A 23,177-nucleotide genomic window follows, 5' to 3' on the forward strand; every position below is an offset into this window, starting at 1 on the left:
TTGCTGTAAAGTAATGCAGCCTTTAAAACCATGGAAAAACAGCAATTACATCATACTGAGATATTGTTGTGCTTGGACCTTTTGCGGGAGTTCTACTCCTTCGTCTGGATGTGCGTGGGTGGAAGATATTTCACACAACAAGGAAGATCCGTTTAGGAACTTTACTGAAGTTTGCTTGGTAAGTACAGAACATGCAGCTGTATACAATAATATTGGTGAGTGATGCTGAGTTGGGTCGTGGTCCCTAGCTCGGGCACAGAACGACGAGCCTGTCCGTCCATGCAGTGAGCCGTGGGCACCATTCAACAACCAACTTCCAACTGAGGAATCAGGTGGGGAGACCCCGCCACGGATCCCATGCGTGTGCACGCCATGCCTGCTGACCAATAGAAACGCTGCACCTAGCAACACACAATACATTCTGCACGGGAACAAAGAAGGGTCAAACATAGTCACTGTGCCTGTCCTACACTACCCCCCTCCGGGAGTACTGAGTCCCTTCAGTACAGGTGACTAAATAAACATGTCTACAAAGAGGAAAACTAAAATTACTGTTAGCTCGCATCACAGTATTAGCAATTCAAAATGGTAACAGTTTAATGACAATAAACAACCTCCTTTTATTAGAACTACCTTGTCAGAACTAGATGTTTTAATGTAAATTTTCAACTCAAAATTATGCCTTAGCAAATCAACAGATTAACTTAACAGTCTCCCTTTAATAGTTAGTTCCCATATCTCTCTGGCTTATGAACTACTCGCCCACTTGAGGTTTTCACAGTGTTTTCTGGAATGCTTCTGACTTCTTGTCCTTTCTCCTGCCCACGTCCTGGGGCTTTGGGCTGAGGTGCCTCCTCTCGATCACATGACATCTGGAAAGCTCCATCCTCTGCTGGATCTTTGACAGTGTCTTTTTCTAGTGGCAGCTCTGGTGCCAACAAAGCATCCTCTTCAGGTGGCTGTGTAGCTGGGTCTTGGCTCCTCTGCAGCACTTGGCTCCTTAGACGCTTGGCCCAAGCAGGGACCATGTCACTGTCGTATGGCTTAAGCCGGTCATGATGCATTATCTTACTGCGTTTCCTCCCCTGGATCTCGTAGAGGACAGGACCACGGCATGCAGAAACAATCAGGGGACCCTGCCAAGGTGCTTGAAGCTTGGGGCTCCATCCCTTCTTTTTGGTGTCGTCTTTCACATAGACCAAATCTCCAACACCGTAGGAATGTTCTCGTGCTCGAACATCGTACGTCTTCCTCTGACGTTCTTGTGCAGTGCGGAGATGCTCTCTTGCTGTGTTTTGTGTCTCCTTGAGTCCCTCCTCCAGGTTGTAGAGGAAATCTGCAACTTCCATCCGGTCAGATTTTAGTGCTGCCGCCCCGCTCTGGATATCCTGAGGTTGATGAACTTCCCTTCCGAGCATCAGCCTGTTAGGTGTGAACCCTGTGACTGCGTGCTGCGAGCTGCGATAGGCTGAGGTGAGTAGTGGCAGATGTTCGTCCCAGTTCTTCTGGTTCTGGTCCACATAGCACCGAATCATCTGCAGCAAGGTTCTGTTGAACCGCTCGACCTGCCCGTTGGAAGCAGGGTGGTAAGGGGTGGTCCTCGTCTTGGTGATCTGCAGGAGCTTGCATACACTCTGAAACAGGGAGCTCTCAAAATTGCGACCCTGGTCGGTGTGCAGCTCGAGGGGGGCTCCAAACCGGGCTATGAAGTCATACACAAGCCTCCTTGCTGTTGTTTCTGCCCCTTGGTCCGGAACAGGGAAGGCCTCAACCCATCTGGTGAACTGGTCAATGATGATGAGGATGTACTTGTTTCCACAGCTGGATACTGGGAAGGGACCGAGGATGTCTAGATGGAGGCGGTCCAGAGGTGCCCCAGCTTGGTAACTTTGCAGCTTTGCTCTTTTCACTGGTCCTTTAGATTTACATGCATTGCAGTGTCGACATCTCTTTATGAACAGGCGGACATTCTCACCCATTCCATACCAGTGGTAGCTCTGGCGTAGGCGCTCGAGGGTTTTTGCCTCTCCTAGATGACCCGAGTGTGGAGGGTCATGGCAAGCTCGAAGAACCTCTTGCTGCATGGATGCAGGGACTAATAGCAGCAAGGCTGGGCGTTGGGCTCCTACTATCTCCCAGGAATAGTAGAGAACTCCTTGTTGCAACACGACCTGGGGCCAGCAGAGCCAGAACTTCCTCACTGCAGGGCCTTCGAGCGTCACCTGATCTTTAGTAGGAAGTGTCCCAGATTCTCTCCACAGGTGAAGAATGGAGAGGACGGGATCAGCTTTCTGCAGTTTGGCTAGCTCCTCTGAGCTGGCTGATTGCAGCCAGTTAACTACTGGGGTCTCTGACACAGGTGCAGGTGGCTGGCCTGTTTTCATCAGCTGAGTTACATCACCATGGGTCCCACTGCCGGTTTGAATACACCTCACTGCTAGCGGCACCACATCATCCACATCATCCTCAAACCTGGCCCACTGCTCATGAAGTCTTTGGCAAAACTTGCATCCTCGACATGGCAGGTCAGACAAGTTCTTCCCAGCTTGGTAGCAGTCACATTCATTGGACCGTTCTTTGGTTTGCCTTGACATGGCATCAGCGTTCGAGTGTTGCCGCCCTGCTCGATGCTCGATGTCAAAGTCGTATTGGCTCAACTCCTCCAACCAGCGAGCCAACTGACCTTCAGGGCACTTGAACCGGAAAAGCCAGGTCAGGCTGCCATGATCCGTCCTCAACAAGAACTTCCTGCCCAGTAGGTAGTGACGGAATTGGCGGGTGAAACGAACGACAGCCAGTAGCTCACGTCTGGTGACACAATACCTCTGTTGAGCTGGTGTAAGGTGGCTGCTGGCGTACGTGAGAACTCGCTCTTCACCCCACTGCAGTTGTGACAGAACAGCTCCAATACTGTGGCTCGAAGCATCGGTGTCGAGGATGTACTTGCCTCCAACAGTGGGGTATCCCAGCACTGGGGTAGTCGTTAGCTTCTCCTTTAGCTGTGTGAAAGCATCCTGGTGTTCATCTGTCCACGGGAATGTGGCATCCTTCTTTAGAAGGCGGTGGAGGGGGCTTGCCAGTTCTGCAAATGCTGGGACAAACTTGCGGTAGTAGTTACACAGCCCGAGGAAAGCTTGCAACTCCTGCACATTGCTAGGGGGCGCCCAGAGTTGTACATCTCTGATCAGAGCTGGGTTTGGGCGGATCCCATCACCACTCACAATATGGCCCAGAAAAAGGACTTCCTCTTGAAGCAAGTGGCACTTAGACGGCTTCAGCTTCAGCCCATAGCTGTGGAGACGGCTGAAGACCTGTGCGAGCCGATCCAGGCTTTCATCCACTCCTCGGCCGAGGACAATAACATCGTCCAGGTAAATCAGCAACATTTCCCACTGAAGTCCCCTGAGTACGAGCTCCATTGCCCTCTGGAATGTGCTTGGGGCATTGCAGAGTCCAAATGGCATGCGGGTGTACTCATAGAGGCCCCATTTGGTGATGAATGCCGTCTTCTCACGATCCTTGTCATCCACTGCTATCTGCCAATAGCCAGACTGAAGGTCAAGTGTTGAGAACATAGTGGCTCCCCCAAGAACATCAAGACACTCCTCAATCTTAGGCAAGGGGTATGCATCCTTTACTGTCAGGCTGTTGAGGCAGCGGTAATCCACACACCACCGCACTCCTCCATCCTTCTTGCGGACTAAGACGACTGGAGCAGCCCACTCCGATGAGGATGGGATAATAACACCTGATTTGAGCATTGCTTGGAGATGCTTTTCCTCCTCACCTTGAAAACCCAGAGGTGTCCTTCTCACGGGCTGGCGCGCAGGCCTGGCTGATCCTGTGTCAATCTTGTGTGTGACTGCAGACATGTAACCCAGATCGGAGTCACTCTTGGCAAAGAGGGATTGGTAGGTTAACATCAGCTGGAGAAAACGCTGCTGTTGCTCCTCACTAAGTGCCTCACTAGTAGTGCCAACCAGCTCTCGGAGATGTTCAGGAAGATCAGAGATGGTTGCTACCCTTCCAACCATCAGTGATGGCACACTCTCTGACTCGTTCCCTATGCTGGGCCCCGCACTCTGATCAGGTGAACATGATGGCTCCTCAGGATAAGCTTCAACTAAGAGACCAAGACATGCTCCTTTTGGCAGTGCTGCTTTGCTAGTAGAGAAGTTGCATAGCCTGACTGGCACCCGCTTCTCCATGGTGGTGACAACACTTCCAGAGGCTACTGCTTCTGTGATGCTCAAAGGCTCTAGTACAGCTGGAACACCTGGCCTAGGATCCTCCACCTCGCCCCACACCACACACTCAGATGTAGGTGGTATGGTGGTGGTCTCTTCTAGGATCACTCTGGCTACACAGTAGTCTGTTCCATCTGTTACCACCCTGGAGGGCACAAGTTCATCACCAATGAAGACCTTGCCACGGGTGTGGATAACAACATCGTGAGCCTTCATCAGATCATATCCTAGAAGGACAGAGTCACGTATGGGAGCCACATGTACAGTCCAGTCGACCATTTTGGATGCAATTTTAAAGGTGACCTTCAGTCCACGTTTTGCCGTCATGCCATTTCCTTTTCCTGCATTACGAAGGTAGGTGTTCTGTAGGTTGTCTGAGTCATCCCCCGAGACACTCCGATACAGCTCTTCAGAGATGACTGTTGTCTGAGCGCCAGTGTCCACCACTGCCTGTGTGGGAATGCCATTCACAGTCAGAAGAATCTGCAGACTCTCACCCTCATTTTTGGTGCAGCTGATCTGTGGTCCCTGTGGCGGGTGACCTGGACTTAGTGTCATCTCTGACTGCGACCGTCGACCTAGGTCTTTGTCACCATAGTTGCATGCATTTGTTGGGCTTGGTGACCTGGTGCATTCTCTCCTGAAATGTCCTGGTTCTCCACATTTGAAACATGGGCCAGTTGTCCCACGGGTTGGGCTTGGGGACTGGGAACGCATCCGGCCGGGCTGCACTTGAAGATGGTTCTGCGTCCTCTCCAGCGGTTTAGGAAGTTGTGTTGTTACTTTAGTTTGCTGGTGCTCCGAGTATGTGGATTGGAGGTGTTCAAACTGCAGCTGTAACTTTCCCACTGTATGAACAAGGGTTTTGACTTGGTCTGTCAGTGCAGCGAACTGATCTGCAGTCACATATTGGGGGGTCTGCACCCGACAAACAGTAGCAGTGACATCCTCACAGGCGTTCACATCACTGGCCCAAGAAACACGCCTGGTTCTGTTCTTTATTTCAGTTTCACGCCCCATAGTGGCTCTGAAGTTATGTTCGTGAGCCTCGACACGCTGTTGAGCCTCTGCAAGGGAGTGTGGATCTCTGTTCATGACTTCGTAAGCCACCTTTTGGTTTCTCAGACCCTTTAGGAAAGCATCGGTTGCCAGCTGGTCTTGCAGCTGGAGATCCACGCCAGGGTAGGCAAGCGTAATGAGGCGCCGCACCTCTTCTGCAAACTCAGCCGAGGTCTCTTTTCCTTGTCGGAGCTCCCCCAGCTTTCTCCTTACTGTGGTAGGGGGGTCTTTTTTCCCAAAACGCTGAGTGAGTTGGTCTACTAGAAGAACATAATCCTCCCTTGTACGTTCTGGCAGTGAGCAGACGTATCGTATTGCAGCTCCTCTTAAACACTCATGCAGCCTGTCCACTCTTTCGGCAGCAGCCCATCCATATTTCCTGGCTTGGCGCTCAAATGGCAACAAGAAAGAGTCCCAGTCATCATTTCCGTCAAATATGGCAAGCTTAGGTCTATGTGCCTCCTGCAGTGTGGGCTGACTGTTGTAGCTGGAGCTATTCAGCCTCTGCTCATCATAGTAGGGGAATGGGCGCTGGGTTTCGCCCTCAGTCTCTCTAGTGTCCCTCCTTCTAACATCAGGTTCGGGATTGACACTCCTCCTGGTGGGTCCAGGGCTGCGGGCCCGCCTGTTGATGACATCCAGTTCAGCTGCAAAGGGACCACCAGCACGATCCCTTGGTCTTACTGGCATCTCCCAAGAGGCCAAAGGTGCAGCAGCATGCCTGTCCAGTGTGGGCCGCTGTAACATCTCACCCCCAGCCCCACTGGAAACAGCAAGTGGTGGCGTAGCTTGCTGTGCAGCTGAATTTCCTCCTGTTATGTGTGTAAGGACTGGAGCAAGCATCATCTGCAGGCTTTTTGCCTGTTGATTTTGGTTATCCAACAAAGCTTGCAACCATGCTGGGGCTGGATCAGGCTCAGAGGGGCCTGCTGTGGCACCTTCTTCAGTCATTTTTTATTTTTTTTTCTTTTAATTTTCTTTTATCTTTTTTTTTATTATTCTTTTTTTATTTATTTTTTTTTTTTTAGTGTCTCTATTTGTCTCTTCTGTATCACAGTCTTTACTCTTATGTGTCACAGTCTTTGCTCTGGTGTTTCACAGTCTTTACTCTTATGTATCACAGTCTTTACTCTTATGTATCACAGTCTTTGCTCTGGGGCTCTATTAGTTTTGTTTTCACAGTACTGGGGTTATGTAGAGCAACCTTTTGCCAGGTGCCCTGTGATGCGCTGCTCCACGGCTAATGAGGTGAGGACAGCAGGGCAGCGGCCGCTCTCGTTGCACTGCGCAGCCTCGGCTGGAGATCTGCGCACACAAACAGTCCTCCGCGATGAAAAACCACAGGTAGCAAGCAGCGGTGTTATGACAGTGGCTCCCGTTATTGTTTTCCAGCTCGTGCGAGCCCCACCGCTAGCTTCCGCTAGCTCCCGTTTGCCTCCGCTAGCTCCCGTTAGCCTCCGCTAGCTCCCGTTTGCCTCCTCTAGCTCCCGTTAGCTTTAGTTAGCGACTATTAGCTTTCTTCTCTGTCCGGTGGATGTACTCACGGTTGGAAAAGATCCCACTTCTGACACCAGTTGTTGTGCTTGGACCTTTTGCGGGAGTTCTACTCCTTCGTCTGGATGTGCGTGGGTGGAAGATATTTCACACAACAAGGAAGATCCGTTTAGGAACTTTACTGAAGTTTGCTTGGTAAGTACAGAACATGCAGCTGTATACAATAATATTGGTGAGTGATGCTGAGTTGGGTCGTGGTCCCTAGCTCGGGCACAGAACGACGAGCCTGTCCGTCCATGCAGTGAGCCGTGGGCACCATTCAACAACCAACTTCCAACTGAGGAATCAGGTGGGGAGACCCCGCCACGGCTCCCATGCGTGTGCACGCCATGCCTGCTGACCAATAGAAACGCTGCACCTAGCAACACACAATACATTCTGCACGGGAACAAAGAAGGGTCAAACATAGTCACTGTGCCTGTCCTACAATATTACCATATCCAAAATCCCTGATGATACCTAGCCTAATTTCACAACATCAATATAATATCAATACATTACCAAGCCCTAAGCCAGTGCAGCATCTCAGCCACAGTGTCTCCTACTGACCTGCTGCTGATGTTGGTTATTTGCTGGATTTGCCGCAACAGAAATGTCAAAGTTGTGTTGAAAGATGTTCTCCGAGCTGTGCTGAAGACTGCAATGAAGGAACCGCTGGCAGAGTGTGTGGATTACGCCATCTAGTGTCCCCTTTGTGAGGTGGAATCACAGTCATGTCATCTGTTTCAGCACCATGGACAGCTCACATCAGGCCTGGAGAGCGAAAAGGAGAGCAAATTGAAACGGGTTAAACTTAGATAATAAGGTAGAAAGAGTAGAATTATTAAGGAAAGAGTATAAATACAACATTAAAAAAAAAAGAAAAATAGGGCTGTAGTCTGTTAGTCCACTGGTCGATTTATTGGTCGATACCTTCTTGGTCGACCAAAATCTTTGGTCGATTATTTGCCGTGTTAATTTTATCAGGAGTAAAGCACTAAGTGCTAATGGGGGTGTTTTCAGAACACCCTGTTTCACAGGTAACAGTCTGTCTTCAGAACACCCCCCTTGTTTTCACAATTTTGGGTTAGCCCAACCCACTGGACACAGACAGGTAGGCCGTATGTTCTGAATGGAAGAAAAAACTAGGCCTGGTTTTCAGACTATTTGCTTAATTAAGAACATTTAATGAACATGTAGTCCTCTACCATGTCAAAGACGTCGTCAGTGTGGCAGCATTTTACCAAAATAGATGGAAAAAAGTCGAATGCAAACTTTGCAAACAACAGTTTGCGTATCACAGCTCAACAACCAACATGGCATATCACCTAAAACGGTAAGATAACATGTTAGGTTGCTCCAGTTTTGAGTATAAACATATCAGAATTGGCATATTTTAAAGTTTTAGTCTAATCGTTTTATAACTGCAGGCGCACACACCTGCGACGACGGCAGCTTGACATAAACGGAAATCATAGGCTATGATATTGCGTAGGTGCACGTGATGCAACGCTGTCAGAGCCGACCGACTCGAGTGTGTCATTCACATACCTGTCAACATTTGAGTAGTAAAATCCGGGAGATTTTTGTGGTGGGGAGCAGCAAAAGATGTACGGGGATATTAGTGCCTGCCGAGCGGGTTAAGATTTACAACACATCCAGGTTTTTAATAATTAGTCAGTAAACTCGGCATTGTCTGACACAGGCTGGAAAATGTGCACTTTTATTTACAGTTAAACATTTTGCCGTGTGTTTCAGCTTCTGTTAAACTAATGGAGCTGCAGCGGCTTTTTCCCTCTTTGTGTTTCCTGTATGGCTTTGCTACCTGCTGCTAAGAAATTTAGATGCAAGTTAATATGAGATATCATTTTTTTATTTGATTTAGGCGTGATCAAGAACTACACTTACTAATGAGGGACAACAAAACAACACATATTGAATACATAACATTACAACAAGGCCCACATGAGGTGGTCCATTCATGGACCCTCGGACAGTATTTTTTGGAAGTAAACCTCCTCTCCAGCACCTGCAGCATTCATTCGTCTCCAGGAGAGGCTGCTGTCCCACCACCAGCACCCCTAGTTCCCTCAACTTTTTCAATCTCTCTGCCTATTGTACGGTGGCCGAGAACCGCCAAACGCGCTGCAACGGCCAAATGCATCTCAGTTACAGAAACCAGCTTCAAGTACAGAAACAATCCAAATTCACAAACTCAAACACAAGTCTAAACGAGGTGCAAAAAGAGGAACATGGTGCAAATGAAAAAAAGGTGCTGCAAAAAACAAAGACAACTTCGTCATCATCAAACGCGCTGCAAATACAGAAACGATCAAAGCACAAAACGATTCAAACCAAGAAACCATCTTCAAAAGAAAAACGCTTCATAACTCCAAACCTGCAGGGGGCGCTCTCAGCATAACAGCTCAATGGAGAGACACACGGGATGGAGAGCGAGATAGAACAGCTGACTGAAACACAGTGTTTCAGCATACATTTTATTCAGTTATATTTATATATGTTTATATCACTGTACAACGCTGCACATTACGTGACGTTTATTTTATCATATTTTACACCAGACGTTACAAGGCTGCACAATTGCATGTAGATTGTTTCAGTCAAGACCAAACCAGCGCCGAAATGTAGATCTCATCAAGCCCGACATTTTTCGTGCTCGTGCCCCCCACCTAAAACCAACAGGAAGTCCGTAATTTGCATTTGAATGTCACGTTTTCACCCAAATTTGCGTTTTGCATGACATGTATCTCCTCCCAGGGCGTTAATTTTATCGGCTTGCAAATTTTATAGATGACAGAGAACATAATGCTTAACAAAAGTTCAGAAGGAATTTACATTCCTTCGAATCGTTTGGATTTCAGAAGTACGCAAAGTCTGAGTGTCCACAACCACCGCCTGCACTTTTTCCCATGGACCCTGGTGTGCCTGCTGTGAATAAACAGGCACTTGCCCTGACAATGGGCACTAATTAGGCCCCTGGTGACTAAAGTACAAATCTGACAGCTTTCAAACCTATGCCGATGGAAAGAGGACGCATATTCCTACAAAACTATATTTCATGGTGTGGACTGGAAAAAGTGTGTGGCCACTGAGTTTAACAGGTTTGGATTCTCTGCTCTGCACTGTTCTCCCTCCCCACCTCCACTCCTCTGACTCACAGTAGCTGCCTGCAGCCTTCTACCCAGACACACTCATTGGGAAGGAGCAGTCACAACTCTGTGTGTGTGTGTGTGTGTGTGTGTGTGTGTGTGTGTGTGTGTGTGCTTAATGCCACAGCCACCGGGCACAAGTGGGCACGAGGCGGCACGGGTGCGAGGGCCCGTCCAACGCTGCTTGCAGCTTTAATTTTTTTTTTTTTCTTATTATTATTACGCCACTTTGATGCTTAATTTGACCCCCTAAACATGCTCAAAAACTCACCAAATTCGGCACGCACATCAGGTCTGGCAAAAAATTCGATAAAATCAAAAATCGAACCCCCCAGGTGCAAAAATGGGCTCGGTAGCGCCACCTAGGGACGCAAAGGCAGCCCCTGCGGCCCACAGGAATGTGATAGAAAGACCAAACCAGCGCCGAAACGTAGATCTCATCAAGCCCGACATTTTTCGTGCTCATGCCCCCCACCTAAAACCAACAGGAAGTCCACAATTTATGTTTGAAAGTCACGTTTTCGCCCCAAATTTTCACTTTGCAGCAAAGGGCGTTAATTTGAATGGCTTGAAAATTTAATAGATGACAGAGAACATAGTGCTTAACAAAAGTTCAGAAGAAATTAACATTCCTTCCAACCGTTTGGATTTCAGAAGCCATCAAAGTCAGAGTGTCCACAACCAGCGCCTCCACTTTTTCCCATGGACCCTGGTGTGCCTGCTGTGAATTAACATGCACTTGCCGTGAGCATAGGCACTAATTAGGCCCCTGGAGTCCAAAGTAAAAGTCTGACAGCTTCCAAACCCATGCAGATGGAAAGAGGACTAATTCTCCTACAAAAATAGGAGGTCTTGCTGTGGATTGGAAAAAGTTTATGGCCGCGGTGGAGAGTTGTTTAACAGGTTTGGACTCTGTTTTTTTTTTTTCTCTGCTCTGCCTGCTCTGCCCTCCCCCACAGAAGCAGAAACAACTCTTAGGGCTCTAGTTTCCCGGCGCAGCGCAGGGTGGCGCAGTGAGGCGCACCCCGCGCAGAGCTAGTTTCGACAGGCGCAACGCGCAAGGCGAACGGTTTCCAAGTTTCGCAGACGGATCTGCGCCGAGATGGGAGTGGCGGCGCAGCAGGGGGAGGTGTCGACAGATTCATCTTGGCGCAGTGACAGTTTCGTGCCAAAAGGCTTCGCTGAGGTGCGCCAAAAGCTCGCCTCCTGAAACCACGTCTACTTTCGGCGCAAGGCGCAGTGGAAGTTTGGCTGACAGGCGGGCAGTGCGCACAGTCACCACAACCTCACAGGCAGGTTTCCAGAATGTCAGGCACAGTAACAATGCAATAAATACCCACAGAAACCACTATTAAATGCTACTATCTCAGTCAGCACATAAACGTACCTCCATATCGACTGTCCCGTCACATCTGATGTCAGATCAAAGGAGATTGGCACCGTTTGGCAGCGTAATGGAAACCCAACCTGATCACCTGTCAGTCAAACAATGTATCCAGTACCGTGATGTCTTTTTTCCAGTCATGGTGTCTGGCGCTGCTCCTGTTAACTACATAGTTCTTCTTCCATATATATAAATATTCCACTCTGGGTTTTTGACTGGTAAAATCTGCCAAAGTCCGGTAATTTTTAAATGTCCGGTGAAAATATTCACAATTTGAATTTTATTAAAACAGTCAATTTCCACGTAATTTTATTTATAATTAAAAAAAAAAAAAAAAAAAATAGACTGCGTGATCCCTGTCTCCGGTGTACCAGAGGGAGAGAGAGGGTTTTTTTCTGCAGAACCGGATCAAAACAGCACAGCGAAGTCGCTGAGAACAAGGTCACAAGACTGATGCGCATTGCAAGTTGCGGAGAGACACTTGAGACTTTTGATTTTAATTCAGCTGATGAATTAAGTTTTTATTGCATCTATTTGATTTCAAGTTGGCAGCACGCCGCGTTATTAAAATATGAGCCAGTTTTTTTGTTTGCAAATTGTAGTTGCAATTGTGTGCAACGTTCATGTTAAAAGAGCACAGGCTTGTGCAATATTTATTTATTTATTTTAGACGTTACGCACGTGAGTCAATTGACGGCACTAATTTTATTTGATACAGCCTGCTTTTCAATAAAAAGATTATGCTATAAATTGACATGCCTCGATATCGTTCTTATATAGCCTGCATATAATTTTAAGCTCAGTAAATTCAGATAATATTTGACCGGAATTTCAAACATTTGTCCGGTAAATTGAAAACCTGCCGGTCACGTTGTCCTGTGCCAATTTTTTCTAACAGAAACCCTGATTCCACACATATCGAAAATGTAAAATGCATCGGTTCCTTGCCAGACACTGGGCGTTTAGAACAGCAAATGTAAAAGCTTTCATGAACCGGATTTTGTTTTAATCTCTAGTGTGTTGTTGCATCAGTAAGTGATGGAGTCGAAAGTTGCAAAACAAACATGTAGGCTATTTATATGAATATGGCGAGGATTATCCTTTGAGGTAAAAACATTCATTAAAAATGGGGGCTTCACAGTAAAATTTATATTTGCTCGTAAAAATCAATAACTTTAACAGACGATAACAGAGCTGGAAAAAAGAGATGCGAGGCAGGTAGGTAATGGAAAGACAGGGGACTCAGGAAGACAAATTTAAGGATAGATGCATGGATGGATGGGTGGTTAGATGGATGGGTGGACAGATGGATGGCAGGTAGCTCCAGCAACATTGCAGCATCCAAGACTGGCCTCAGTGCGTGTGTGATGCGGCTGCTCTCTTCATCCATGTCAAATGTGTAGACTACCACTACGCCTTCGCGCAGCGCATTTTAAAGGCGAGGACAGGGGCTCATTTGATTGGTTTAAAGTGAATCGGCTGTGTCAAACCCACACCACGCCTTCTCTCCTCCCTTGCGCCGGTAGGAGGAACGGCGCAGTAGTTGCGCCAAGGCGCACGGCGTGCCAAACTTGCAAAATCCATTTGGACACACCCAGTGTCCCGCGCCTCGCCAGGTCTGCGAAATTAGAGCCCTTAAACTCAAACGCAAGCTTAGGGCGACATCTGCTGGAGGAGCACCGCTAGTGGCTGGGACAGAACTTTGTGTGTTTGTGTGTGTGACTGATTGAGTGTGTGTGTGTGTGTGTGTGTGTGTGTGTGTGTGTGTGTATGTGTGTGTGTGAGTGAGTGTGTGTGTGTGTGTGAGTGTGTGTGCGTGTGAGTGTGTTTGCGTGTGAGTGGCACCGTGAATGGACCGTCCCCAACGGGCACGAGGTGGACGCGGGGCACGGGTGCGAGGGCCCGTCCAACGCTGCTTGCAGCTTTAATTTTTTTTTTTTTTTTTTTTTTTATAAACATGTTGAAACAAGGCAGAATAAGGCAGGTAAGCACACTGGGATCAAAAAATGACACTTGATTCAATATTCAGATTTGTATCTTGTCTGAAGAAAAACAAGATATTAACACTGAATTTGAGATTAAATGAGTTGTTGAGAATTGAGATGGATTTTTTTTCCAGAGCTGCTCTCTGAGGCTGATTTGCCTCTCGTCTCCTTCCTTGTAATGCTGGCGACTGGCTTTATCTGTTGTCTCAGTGGTTCAGATGCTGATGCTCTCATCATGAGAAGAACAAACCAGCAAACCTCTGCTCACCGCTGAACCAACGTTCACACCAAAACACTTCCTGTGCCTCTCAGCAAAAATGACTCCAAAGCTACGATAGAAACTAACACCTCTCAAGGTGCTAAGATGTCTTCATACCTGTGGATATTTTTAATCACAGTGCAATTGTATTTTTACCGTGAGAATTAAGAGGCAAAGTGCTGTTGGTGAGTAGTGAGACTCTTCACTTCTCACTAACTAAGTCTGTTCTTTGCAGCACTCTTTAAGCCGTATCTAATCAGTCACAGGATGTAAAAGTCTTTACCAAATCCATGCAACAAAAGTTTAAGAGGCTTTCAGTGATGATTTCAAACTTTTTTCCATCTGTTCCTGACCCAGAGATCGACCACTGCTCAGTCTGTAAAAGCCCGTTCATACAGAGAGTTTGTTCTGGAAATGTTTCAGCATGTGGCTGAGAGTGAGCAGGAGCTGTGTCACTATTCTGGAAACTTGTTCTCCAGCGATCTTCCTGCTCAGGACCAGGCCGACTAGACCATTTTGTGTATCCATGACAACCATTCACAGCAAACTGAGCTGACATGCACTTATACTGCAACTTTGATTTGCAGACGGACATACAGCAGCTTTTCTTCCTGTGGAGTTTGGAGGTTTGAAGAAGAAAATGTTCAGTTAATTGTTCAGTTTCATGAATCAGAGAATCACAGTCAGTTCGTACTGAGTCAAACATTTTAGGAGTTCACTTCATCTCTCCCTTCAGCACAAGAAGGTCTGAGTCTGTCCACATCTTCTCTGTGGTTGAAAATGTCTGAAAACAGATCAGCAGCTCCTGTCTCGCACTGAACCACAGCTTCCGCCCCTACTCACCACAATGAAAATAACACACAAAGTCAAGAAGAGGAAAAAAAAGAAATAGAAGCTGCTATGAGGAAGTGACAGCCCACTGATGACAGGAAGAATATCTGTATGTTTAAGAAGTTTTAGTCTGAGAGGTTTTGACAGTTAACAGTGAGAGAGCAAGAGGGAGAGGAAGGCACAACGGTCGAGTTCAGACGGACTAAAATGTCTTTGTTTCTGATACTCCTGTTTCCCTTCACAGGTGAGGCTGCATTATGTATTCTAACTTTCAGAAACACTGTGAACCTGTGCCATTTTTATCAGGCTCATTTGGAAATTTACTATTTTTTGTGTGATGGAAAAGAGAGAAGTTCTTGTCAACTTTTTATTTTTGCTCTTTGTCTGCCATTGCATTTGTTGTAATTACCTTATTTTTCAATAATTATTTCATTCTCTGTTTAATGCACTTACTGGTTATTTTTCTTCATGTAAAGCCAGTCAGATTTCTCCTGTGTATCAAATGTGCAATATTAATAAAGCTTACATACCATGCTTTCTATATATTTTTTTCAATTTTATTTTTCATGAAATTTCTCCCCAGCAGTCAGTGGACAAGATTTATCCCCCTTCTATGTCAGAGATGGAGCTGAAGTCTCTCTGTCTTGTGGCAGTTTGATACCCAATCAGGATAAATGTCAGTATACCACCTGGAACGCTCAGCATGTCAACAAGACCCATGGAGAGCAGTTGGTTGCCCATGGGAAGATTTCACCACATGAGTTTGCCCAAGCTAACGCAGCCAGACTGAGTGTTACAGCGGACTGTTCTCTGGTTATAAAGAAAGTCACAGCTGAGGATGTTGGTATTTACATCTGTCAACAGTTTATATCAGGACAACAACAAGGTTCAAATTCCTGGGGTTTTCTGTCTCTTATACAGAGTGAGTATTTCCATTATAACCTGTTCAGCTCAGGCTAACAGTAACAGAGACATTATAGTAGTGATTACAGTAATGTAGTTAATTTTCCTCTGTCACTGTCTTCCTCTCCCAATCTCTCCATCTTCTCCAGTGACTGAACAGCAGCAGAACCATCAGCTGAAGTTGCAGTGCTCTGTGTTCACACATGGACAATGTAGACAGACGGTGGCGTGGCTGTGTGGGGAGGAAAGGTTGGATCAAAGTTCCAGTGACATTCAAATATCAGCGTCTCCCTACGACACCACTGTGACCCTTCAGAAGAATCACTGTGACAAAGAGAGACTGAAGTGTCAAGTTTCTGATCGCACAGGAAAAGTGCACACGTTTGACTTCTCCCCTCTGTCCTCAGGTGAGTAAACTCTGACAATATGATGAATTTTTAAAAATACTGTAATTTTAATTCAAAGTCGAATCATGTGGAAATTTCAGATATTGGTTTAATTGATGTTCTCTTACTAACTAGGCCTATGCAAAAGATTATTCCATTGTTCATTTCTTTCTTCTGATAAATATGAGCACTGACCCTGTATCATTTTGGGTTTTGTTATTTCATTTGTCCCGGTGAAACAGCTACAACACCGGCAACATCGACATCGACATCAACAACAATGACAACAACAACAACAAGAATATCAACATCAACATCAACAACAACAACAACAATAACAACAAGTTTGAAAATACCAGAGAAGATAAAAGACACAGGTACTGACTTCCTTCCATATCTCCACAGTCCAGCCTCTCTCTCTGTTCCTCTCCTGCTCTGTTGCTCAGATTTGTTGGTAGAATTTGTGTTTGCTCTGATATTTGGCTGTGAGAGGGAAAATTCTCTGAACTAAACAGCGTCAGTCAAAATAATTCACAAATAGCATCTTTTATCGTAGGCTTTGACTAATCTGCATTGTAAAACCTCTGTGGCTTTAACTGACTTTGCATTTCAACCAAAACAAAAGGAGTTACCATCACTGAGCCTCTCAAAAGCCTCTTTATAAAAAATCTGAATTTTGATATGAAATATAATCACATAAATAATTAAAACCGTTTTTTTTTTTTTATTATTTGATATGCTCTGATGCTATGGACATCCTACTCCAACATATGTCTTCAACACAGCTCCCATTAAAGGTAGTATAACACTGATCACAAAAACTATTTCCCCCCCGCCCTCCTTCACTTGTAAACACTGTTTGAAGAAAGAATATTTCTAAATAGGTTCCTTGTAGTTCTTGTGGTTCAGTTCCACATTACAGTTAAATGTTTCAGTATAAATGTTTTTTAGTGTTTGGTGCTTTTCTGCTCAGCTGCCTGAATGTTTTTAACTTTTTCAATCTCTGTAAAGCTCCATTCATCGCAGTGGGTGTGGTTTCAGCAGCTCTTTTAATAACTGTGGCTGTGCTCATCGTATACTGTAAGAGAGCTAAAGGTGAGAACGTACACCGATGAAAAGTTGATCACATTCATAAACACACACTGTCTTCGTGGAAGCTAACCTGGACTATCCCTTTTGTTTTTTTCAGGGAACAAAACAGCAGAGGACAATGTGGTGAGTTTTAAAATGTTCTTTAATCATGACTTTAGGTCTTCACAGCTGCAGCAACATAGCTGTGCTGCATTTGTGGCTTCCTTTCACTGCAACTGGGGAGTCATTTTTTATGAGAGGAGCAGAAAATAAGATGAAGCTTTATCAATCCTCAAGTTGTTACAGCAGCAAAAGTAAAGGGAATCCTTTTATGTGTTTGTGTATCTTCAATCCTTTTGTTCACACAAAAAAGTTACATATAGAGCAGACAAGACATTAAAAAACATCAGAATGGTGATGACAATTTCAGTAAATAATGTAGAGCGTATGGATGGGACACATGGAAAGATTTTTAATTATTTGCATAATAATAGTTACAGTTTCTTAAAAATATATCACTAACAATAATACATTATGTCAAAATTCAATATGTCACAATACAAAAATGTGACAGAATGTATCATAGGGCAGAAAAATATATCGTGTCAACATTTTATTCTTCTGTTGTAAATCGCCCGTCACCATTTCACAAACTCTCAATTGAAATTATGTTTTCTGTACTTTTTAACAATGATATTGTTAACATTCTAATTAAATTGTTCACATTCTAGAAAGACAGTGTTGTTGCAGAAACAAATCTAAATCTGCATAGCTGGGCCTTGCTGTCTCTGAACTTTGTTCGGTTGCATTGTACCTTTATAAAGAAGAGTGAGGCCCAAATTGCACTGTAAGATAGGCATATCGTCCCTCTGTCCCTGTACTGTACATGAATCTGATCAGGATATTCTGAAAAGAAGACATGAGAGTTATGCAGTATGTGTCCCTCTCCTAAAAAAAGAAGAGTTAGATCTGTGAATTTCCCCTGCCAGCGTTCACTTCCCATCAGAGATTATTGTGCTCAGAAATATTTATACACTTATACACTGTATATCTAATTTTAAATGTCCATTAAAGGGAGAAGAAATGCTAGTAGCCTAAAACAAGGAGGAAAAATACACTTTACTGGCATCTAGAGGTTCAAATGTTCACTTTGCCTCAGTTATTTAATTGTGTAAAGTGTATGTGTCTGTCCAGGGTCTGACCTTAATCAGTGATGCTGAAGGAGGAGTGAAGCAGTCTGGACCAGCAGGCAGTCAGGACAAGGTGAGATCACACACTGCACTCTCCTCCACTACATCTAGTAGATACTGTGAACACACACCTGCTTACCAACTCAGTCTCATCTTCAGAGATAAAATCTTGTTTTTCCTGTTCTTCTTCTTTTTGACCTTCTAAGGACAAAAACCTGCGGGTGAGATGAGATGATCCCACTTGTTTCCACAAATTTCTTGAATGAAGTGTCATTTTCTTTATCCTAGGGACTGGTCTGCTTTGTTCTGCCTAGTTTCAAAATATTTTTACTCGTTCCCAGATGGGAAAAAAAAACAGCCCCCCCTCCTCGAGAAGAATGGGTACTGCAGGTATTGGAGACGAGGCTTACTTTCAGTGGGATGATTTCATCCTACTGTTTCTGGATTATCATCCCACTGGTAGATTTGTTTTACCTTGCTTGAAGAAAAACAAGATTTACGCACTGAATATGAGGCTGCCTTGTAAAAATGGAGACTTTTTTGCAGAGCATTTGCATTTTGTTTGCAGTTGTTTTCCTAAACTTACCTGCATAAAACACATCCTTACTGTGCAAATAAAATACTGATGTTTATCTAATGGCTAAAACCCTGGAGCTGGATTACAACTGAAATCTATTTTTTTTTTTCCAACTTGAGATTTATTGACAGACAAATTAACTCATTGGGATGAAAGCATAAACTCCTTGGAAGAGGTAATATGTTAATAAAATAGATATAAATAGAACAGAATAGCATAGACAGTCACTTCTGACCCATCATCAGAATAAAATATTGATCATGTTGTTTTCACCATGCAGGCCAATCCAGACACTCTCACCTACGCCTCCATCAGTCACTCTGAGAAGGAGGGCAAGAAAGCCAGAAAAGCAAAGGTAAACTGTGTGTTTTGTTGGATTTTGTGTTGCTAAGTTAAACATTTTGAGGGTTTCTTTGTTTTTTGGAGGCTGGTCAGACTAGAGTTCTCATTTTCTGCCCGAACCCGACCCGACCCGACCCGACCCGACATTTTCGGGTCGGGTCGGGCCTAAAATTTACGTGAATTGGGCGGGTCGGGTCGGGCTTCGGGTTCTGTGGGGGATTTTTTTTTTTTTCTTAAATAAAAAAATAGAATTATGTGTTCTGTTATTGATTATGACATTTCATTTTTATGTGACTGGTGGAGAGTGAGAGACTGGATTGGATTTGGAGGCTAAACTTTCAGTGACAGACAGACAACCAGCTGTGCGAGCGCAGCGCAAACAAGTGAGAGAGAGTTGCAGCAGTATCCCGCTGTGCTGGCAGACTCGGCGCAATCTACTTGGAGGCGCACGGGAAAAAAAAAAAATCTTCAGTTTTCTAGACTACCGTATTGACCCGCACGTGCCGCGGAACCATCAGTGGGCATCAGGCGGGCCTGCCGCGGCACCGTCCGACAGAGGTGTGGACTCGAGTCACATGACTTGGACTCGAGTCAGACTCGAGTCATAAATTTGATGACTTTAGACTCGACTTGACAAAATGTAAAGAGACTTGCAACTCGACTTGGACTTTAACATCAAGGACTTGTGACTTCACTTGGACTTCAGCCTTTTGACTTGGAAAGACTCCCTACTTCCCCCAAAACACAAAGATTAAAAAGTATGTTATTAAGGAACGCTCTATCTCCCTCTGTGTATATGTGTGCGTCTGTGTGTTTGTGTTCGTGTGCTGTCGGCACAACATCCAATCAAATTAGTTCCACGTTGTTTGATCCAACAGTATCCATCCAATCAAATTGCAGGACAACCAATGAAGAAGAAGTGTCAAACTTGCCGTTACTTACTACTAGACCCCTCCATCCATAAATTTTGAATAATATAGTAATATTCAATGAAAGTGCAATGCAAGCGGTGCTAATTATAAATGTAAAATAGTGTGTTTTTAAGTGTTTAAAAGTTATGACCTCCCCCATGCCTCACAGTGGTTTGGTCCGCATCCTGCTCCCTGCAGAGCGGCAGCTCGGTAACTTTCAGTCAGTCCGTCAGCCTGAGAGGCAACAGCCTGATGAGAACTAGCAAGAAAACCTCCTCAAGTGAAAGCCAGTGAGTCATTTATCACACCACTTGTTCACCAAGCACAAGGTTGTAATATGAAAAGCGATATTTTTCCCTGCTTGGTCCAAAACCTGCCTCTTTCAGCTCACTGTTTAAGCTAACAGCTAATGACTGTTTACAGGCTGAAGGAGTGCAGGACAGTGAGGGAGAGAGAGGACAGACCACAGGAGGAGCAAATACTGAGCTTTTTATTCTTTCAAAAAGTCTGTCAGGATATTAATGTCAGAAATAGTTCATATTTTACTGATATTTTGAGTTTGTCTCTAGATAGATATCTATTTTTTGCATTTTAAACTGCATTATTTTGTGGCATAGTTTCATTTCATTTTCTTATTTGATCTCAAAGGGACAGTGTACAGCTCAGACATATACTGTATGTCACTATTTGATGCCATATCTTGCTTTGTTTTTTGTTGACACTACAATAAATTTTTTCGAAGAATAGTTTGATGTAGTTGGATTATTCAAGGTATTTCCTGTAGTTTTAGAGCTTATTTTGAGTTTCTAGTTCTTGTAAAGCTACTTTGATGGACTGTAGTGGAAATAGAACAGTGAGTAAAGAAATTAGGATTGTTGTTTTTAATAGCATTATTTTACCCCCCTTTCCAGGCTACAGCAGCGCACTGACATAGATTGTGAAACAAAGCGAAGAAGTGCCACTTCGCTCTATTTTCGCTGGCTAAAAGCAGCACACTGGCTTAGCTTGTCTATTCAGAGAAGAGGTATCACTTCGGCTTATTTTTCAATCTATGTTATCAAATGCATACTACTGCTGATTCATTGGTAGCTGAATTGTTAGGTCTGTTTGATAGTAATTTACATTACTTACATTACTTAATTTACATTACTTACATTACATTACCAGACGGTGATTCTGCTTTACAATTTGATTTTATGACTGCAGGATCAAAAAGGTTTTCCCAGGTAGTGTGTTTTGTTAAATTAGAAGACAGTAACAAAATAAGAATGGAGCATAAAAAACAAAAAAACAACACATTTTTATAAATAAATACAGATTTTAAAAGCATACATGATATGTTTATTACTCTGTTGTTAAAAGGACTCGAAAGGACTTGAAACTCAAACTGTAGGACTTGGGACTTGACTTGAGACTTGTCAGTCTTGACTTGGGACTTGACTCGGGACTTGCCTGTCTTGACTTGGGACTTGACTTGGGACTTGAGGGCAAAGACTTGAGACTTACTTGTGACTTGCAAAACAATGACTTGGTCCCACCTCTGCCGTCCGATACCGCGCCCACCCGGTGCCGCGGTCGGCCCGCCTGATACCGACTGATAGTGTCCCGGTGCCGCGGCCGACCGGCTCTGCTAAATAATGGCGAATTTGGCGATTTTTTTTTCGGGCTTTATCGGGCTGTCGGGCCTAAAGTTCGGCTAATTAGTCGGGTCGGGTCGGGCCTCGGGCTGGCCCAGTCGTGTCCGGGTCGGGTCGGGTCTTAATTTTCAGGCCCGATGAGAACTCTAGGTCAGACTAAGTTGCAATTTGAAGACATCACTTTGGGCTCTGATCATTTCCCATGAAACTTTGACATTATAGTTTAGACTTGACAGACTATTTGAAAATGAAGAGATAAATAATAATAATAATAATAATAATAATAATATTAAAGCTGTACTTGAAAGTTTCAGCCCATAGAGGGCAGTGTAACACTAATTATCTGCCTTAAGGGATTTCATGTTGATTTGCTCTTCAGGGTTTTCAGCTGGAACTCATGCTGCTGTTTTGTCTCCTGTTCTGTTCTGCTGTGTTTTCTTTGCGCTGTCATGACGTGTGGTGTCGTCTGTTTGCTGTGCTGCCTTATTTTGCTCCACAGGTCCGGTGTACTGATGATGATGACAGTGCAGTGACCTATGCCACCGTGAGACCGTCCTCTGCCTCTGCTGTAGCCTCAGCTGATCTCAACCTCTACGCCACCATCAACAAGCCTGCTAAATAAGACAGCACTGCAGATATCTGTTGTTTTATATGACCAACTTTATTCACTGAAGCCTTCACATGAACAACCATGAGCCCATTTTAAGTCTAAAGTTTTCAAATCAGGATGTGTCTCAATATTATCATGCAAACTAGTGGTGTTTGGCAATATGAACAAAATAAAACATGATAACTTCAGTACAATAGGTCTGTATCAATACTGTGACAACACTGTAGGGATGACTATTGGTGCTTTCATAAAATATATACACCATGATATATATTTTTTTTATTAAATAATTATGTGTAATATGGATGTGATGACCAATTCATTAGAAGTAAGTATCAGAACAGCTACAACAGTCTAGCACAGGCCTACTCAAACTGCGGCCCGTGCATCATTTTAAAAAATATTATTCTATAGTAATTATTAATAATGATTGACTTTCAGTCTGTGGACAATTCATTTCTATCAATAACCACAAGAGGGCAATAATGCATAGGCTATTGCGATTGCTCTTACACCTCCTGTCCGTGTAGTAAATCATTTGCTTCAGTTTACAACAGTATTGGTCTTTGGTTGCAGAAAAAAAAAAAAAAAAAAAGAATTTCGCTTGTTGTGGAAAGTAAAAACATCATATATCTCTGGCAGTTTTTAAACACAGCTGGTATTCCCAAATTGTTGGGTATCTCTCTCCATGATTGGGCTTTTTTCAATGAGATCACGGCAGGACTGTAGTCTGGTGTCCCACAGCTCTGCACACAGAGAGACAGCCACAATGATGCCATCCTCCACTGTTGTTTTGCAGTTCTGCCGATCACATACACAATGAATGGCTGCGCTGGCTGAGGTCTGCGCCATGTGTGCGCTATGTGAAAGCCCCAGTGCGATGAAAGGAGGACTCAATCATGGCCAATTCCAAACCGAAAAGGAAGATAGAAGTATCACATATCACTGTTCACATTTTGTGAATGAACTGAAGCCTGTTTATTTTATAATGTTCCAAGGGAGTGTGATGTGGCCTAATTTCAGTATGAACCTCTGAGCAAGCTGCCCATTCTGTTCACATTTTGGGAATAAAGCCTCATTTT

General features: G+C 44.5%; 1 protein-coding gene across 1 annotated transcript in view; it reads left to right on the top strand.

Moving 5' to 3' along the window:
* LOC115356599 (uncharacterized) overlaps positions 1 to 22,176 on the top strand; it is a 69,208-nt gene extending 47,032 nt beyond the window's left edge. Inside the window, exons 6-7 of the mRNA XM_030047815.1 lie at positions 18,876 to 18,950; positions 21,985 to 22,176. Of these exons, the coding sequence (XP_029903675.1) occupies positions 18,876 to 18,950; positions 21,985 to 22,107 (198 nt within the window). The 3' untranslated portion in view covers positions 22,108 to 22,176. The remainder of the gene's footprint in view (positions 1 to 18,875; positions 18,951 to 21,984) is intronic.
* Positions 22,177 to 23,177: the final 1,001 nt, after the last annotated feature.

This window comes from Myripristis murdjan, chromosome 24 (genome assembly GCF_902150065.1).
Source record: "Myripristis murdjan chromosome 24, fMyrMur1.1, whole genome shotgun sequence".
NCBI lineage: Eukaryota > Metazoa > Chordata > Actinopteri > Holocentriformes > Holocentridae > Myripristis > Myripristis murdjan.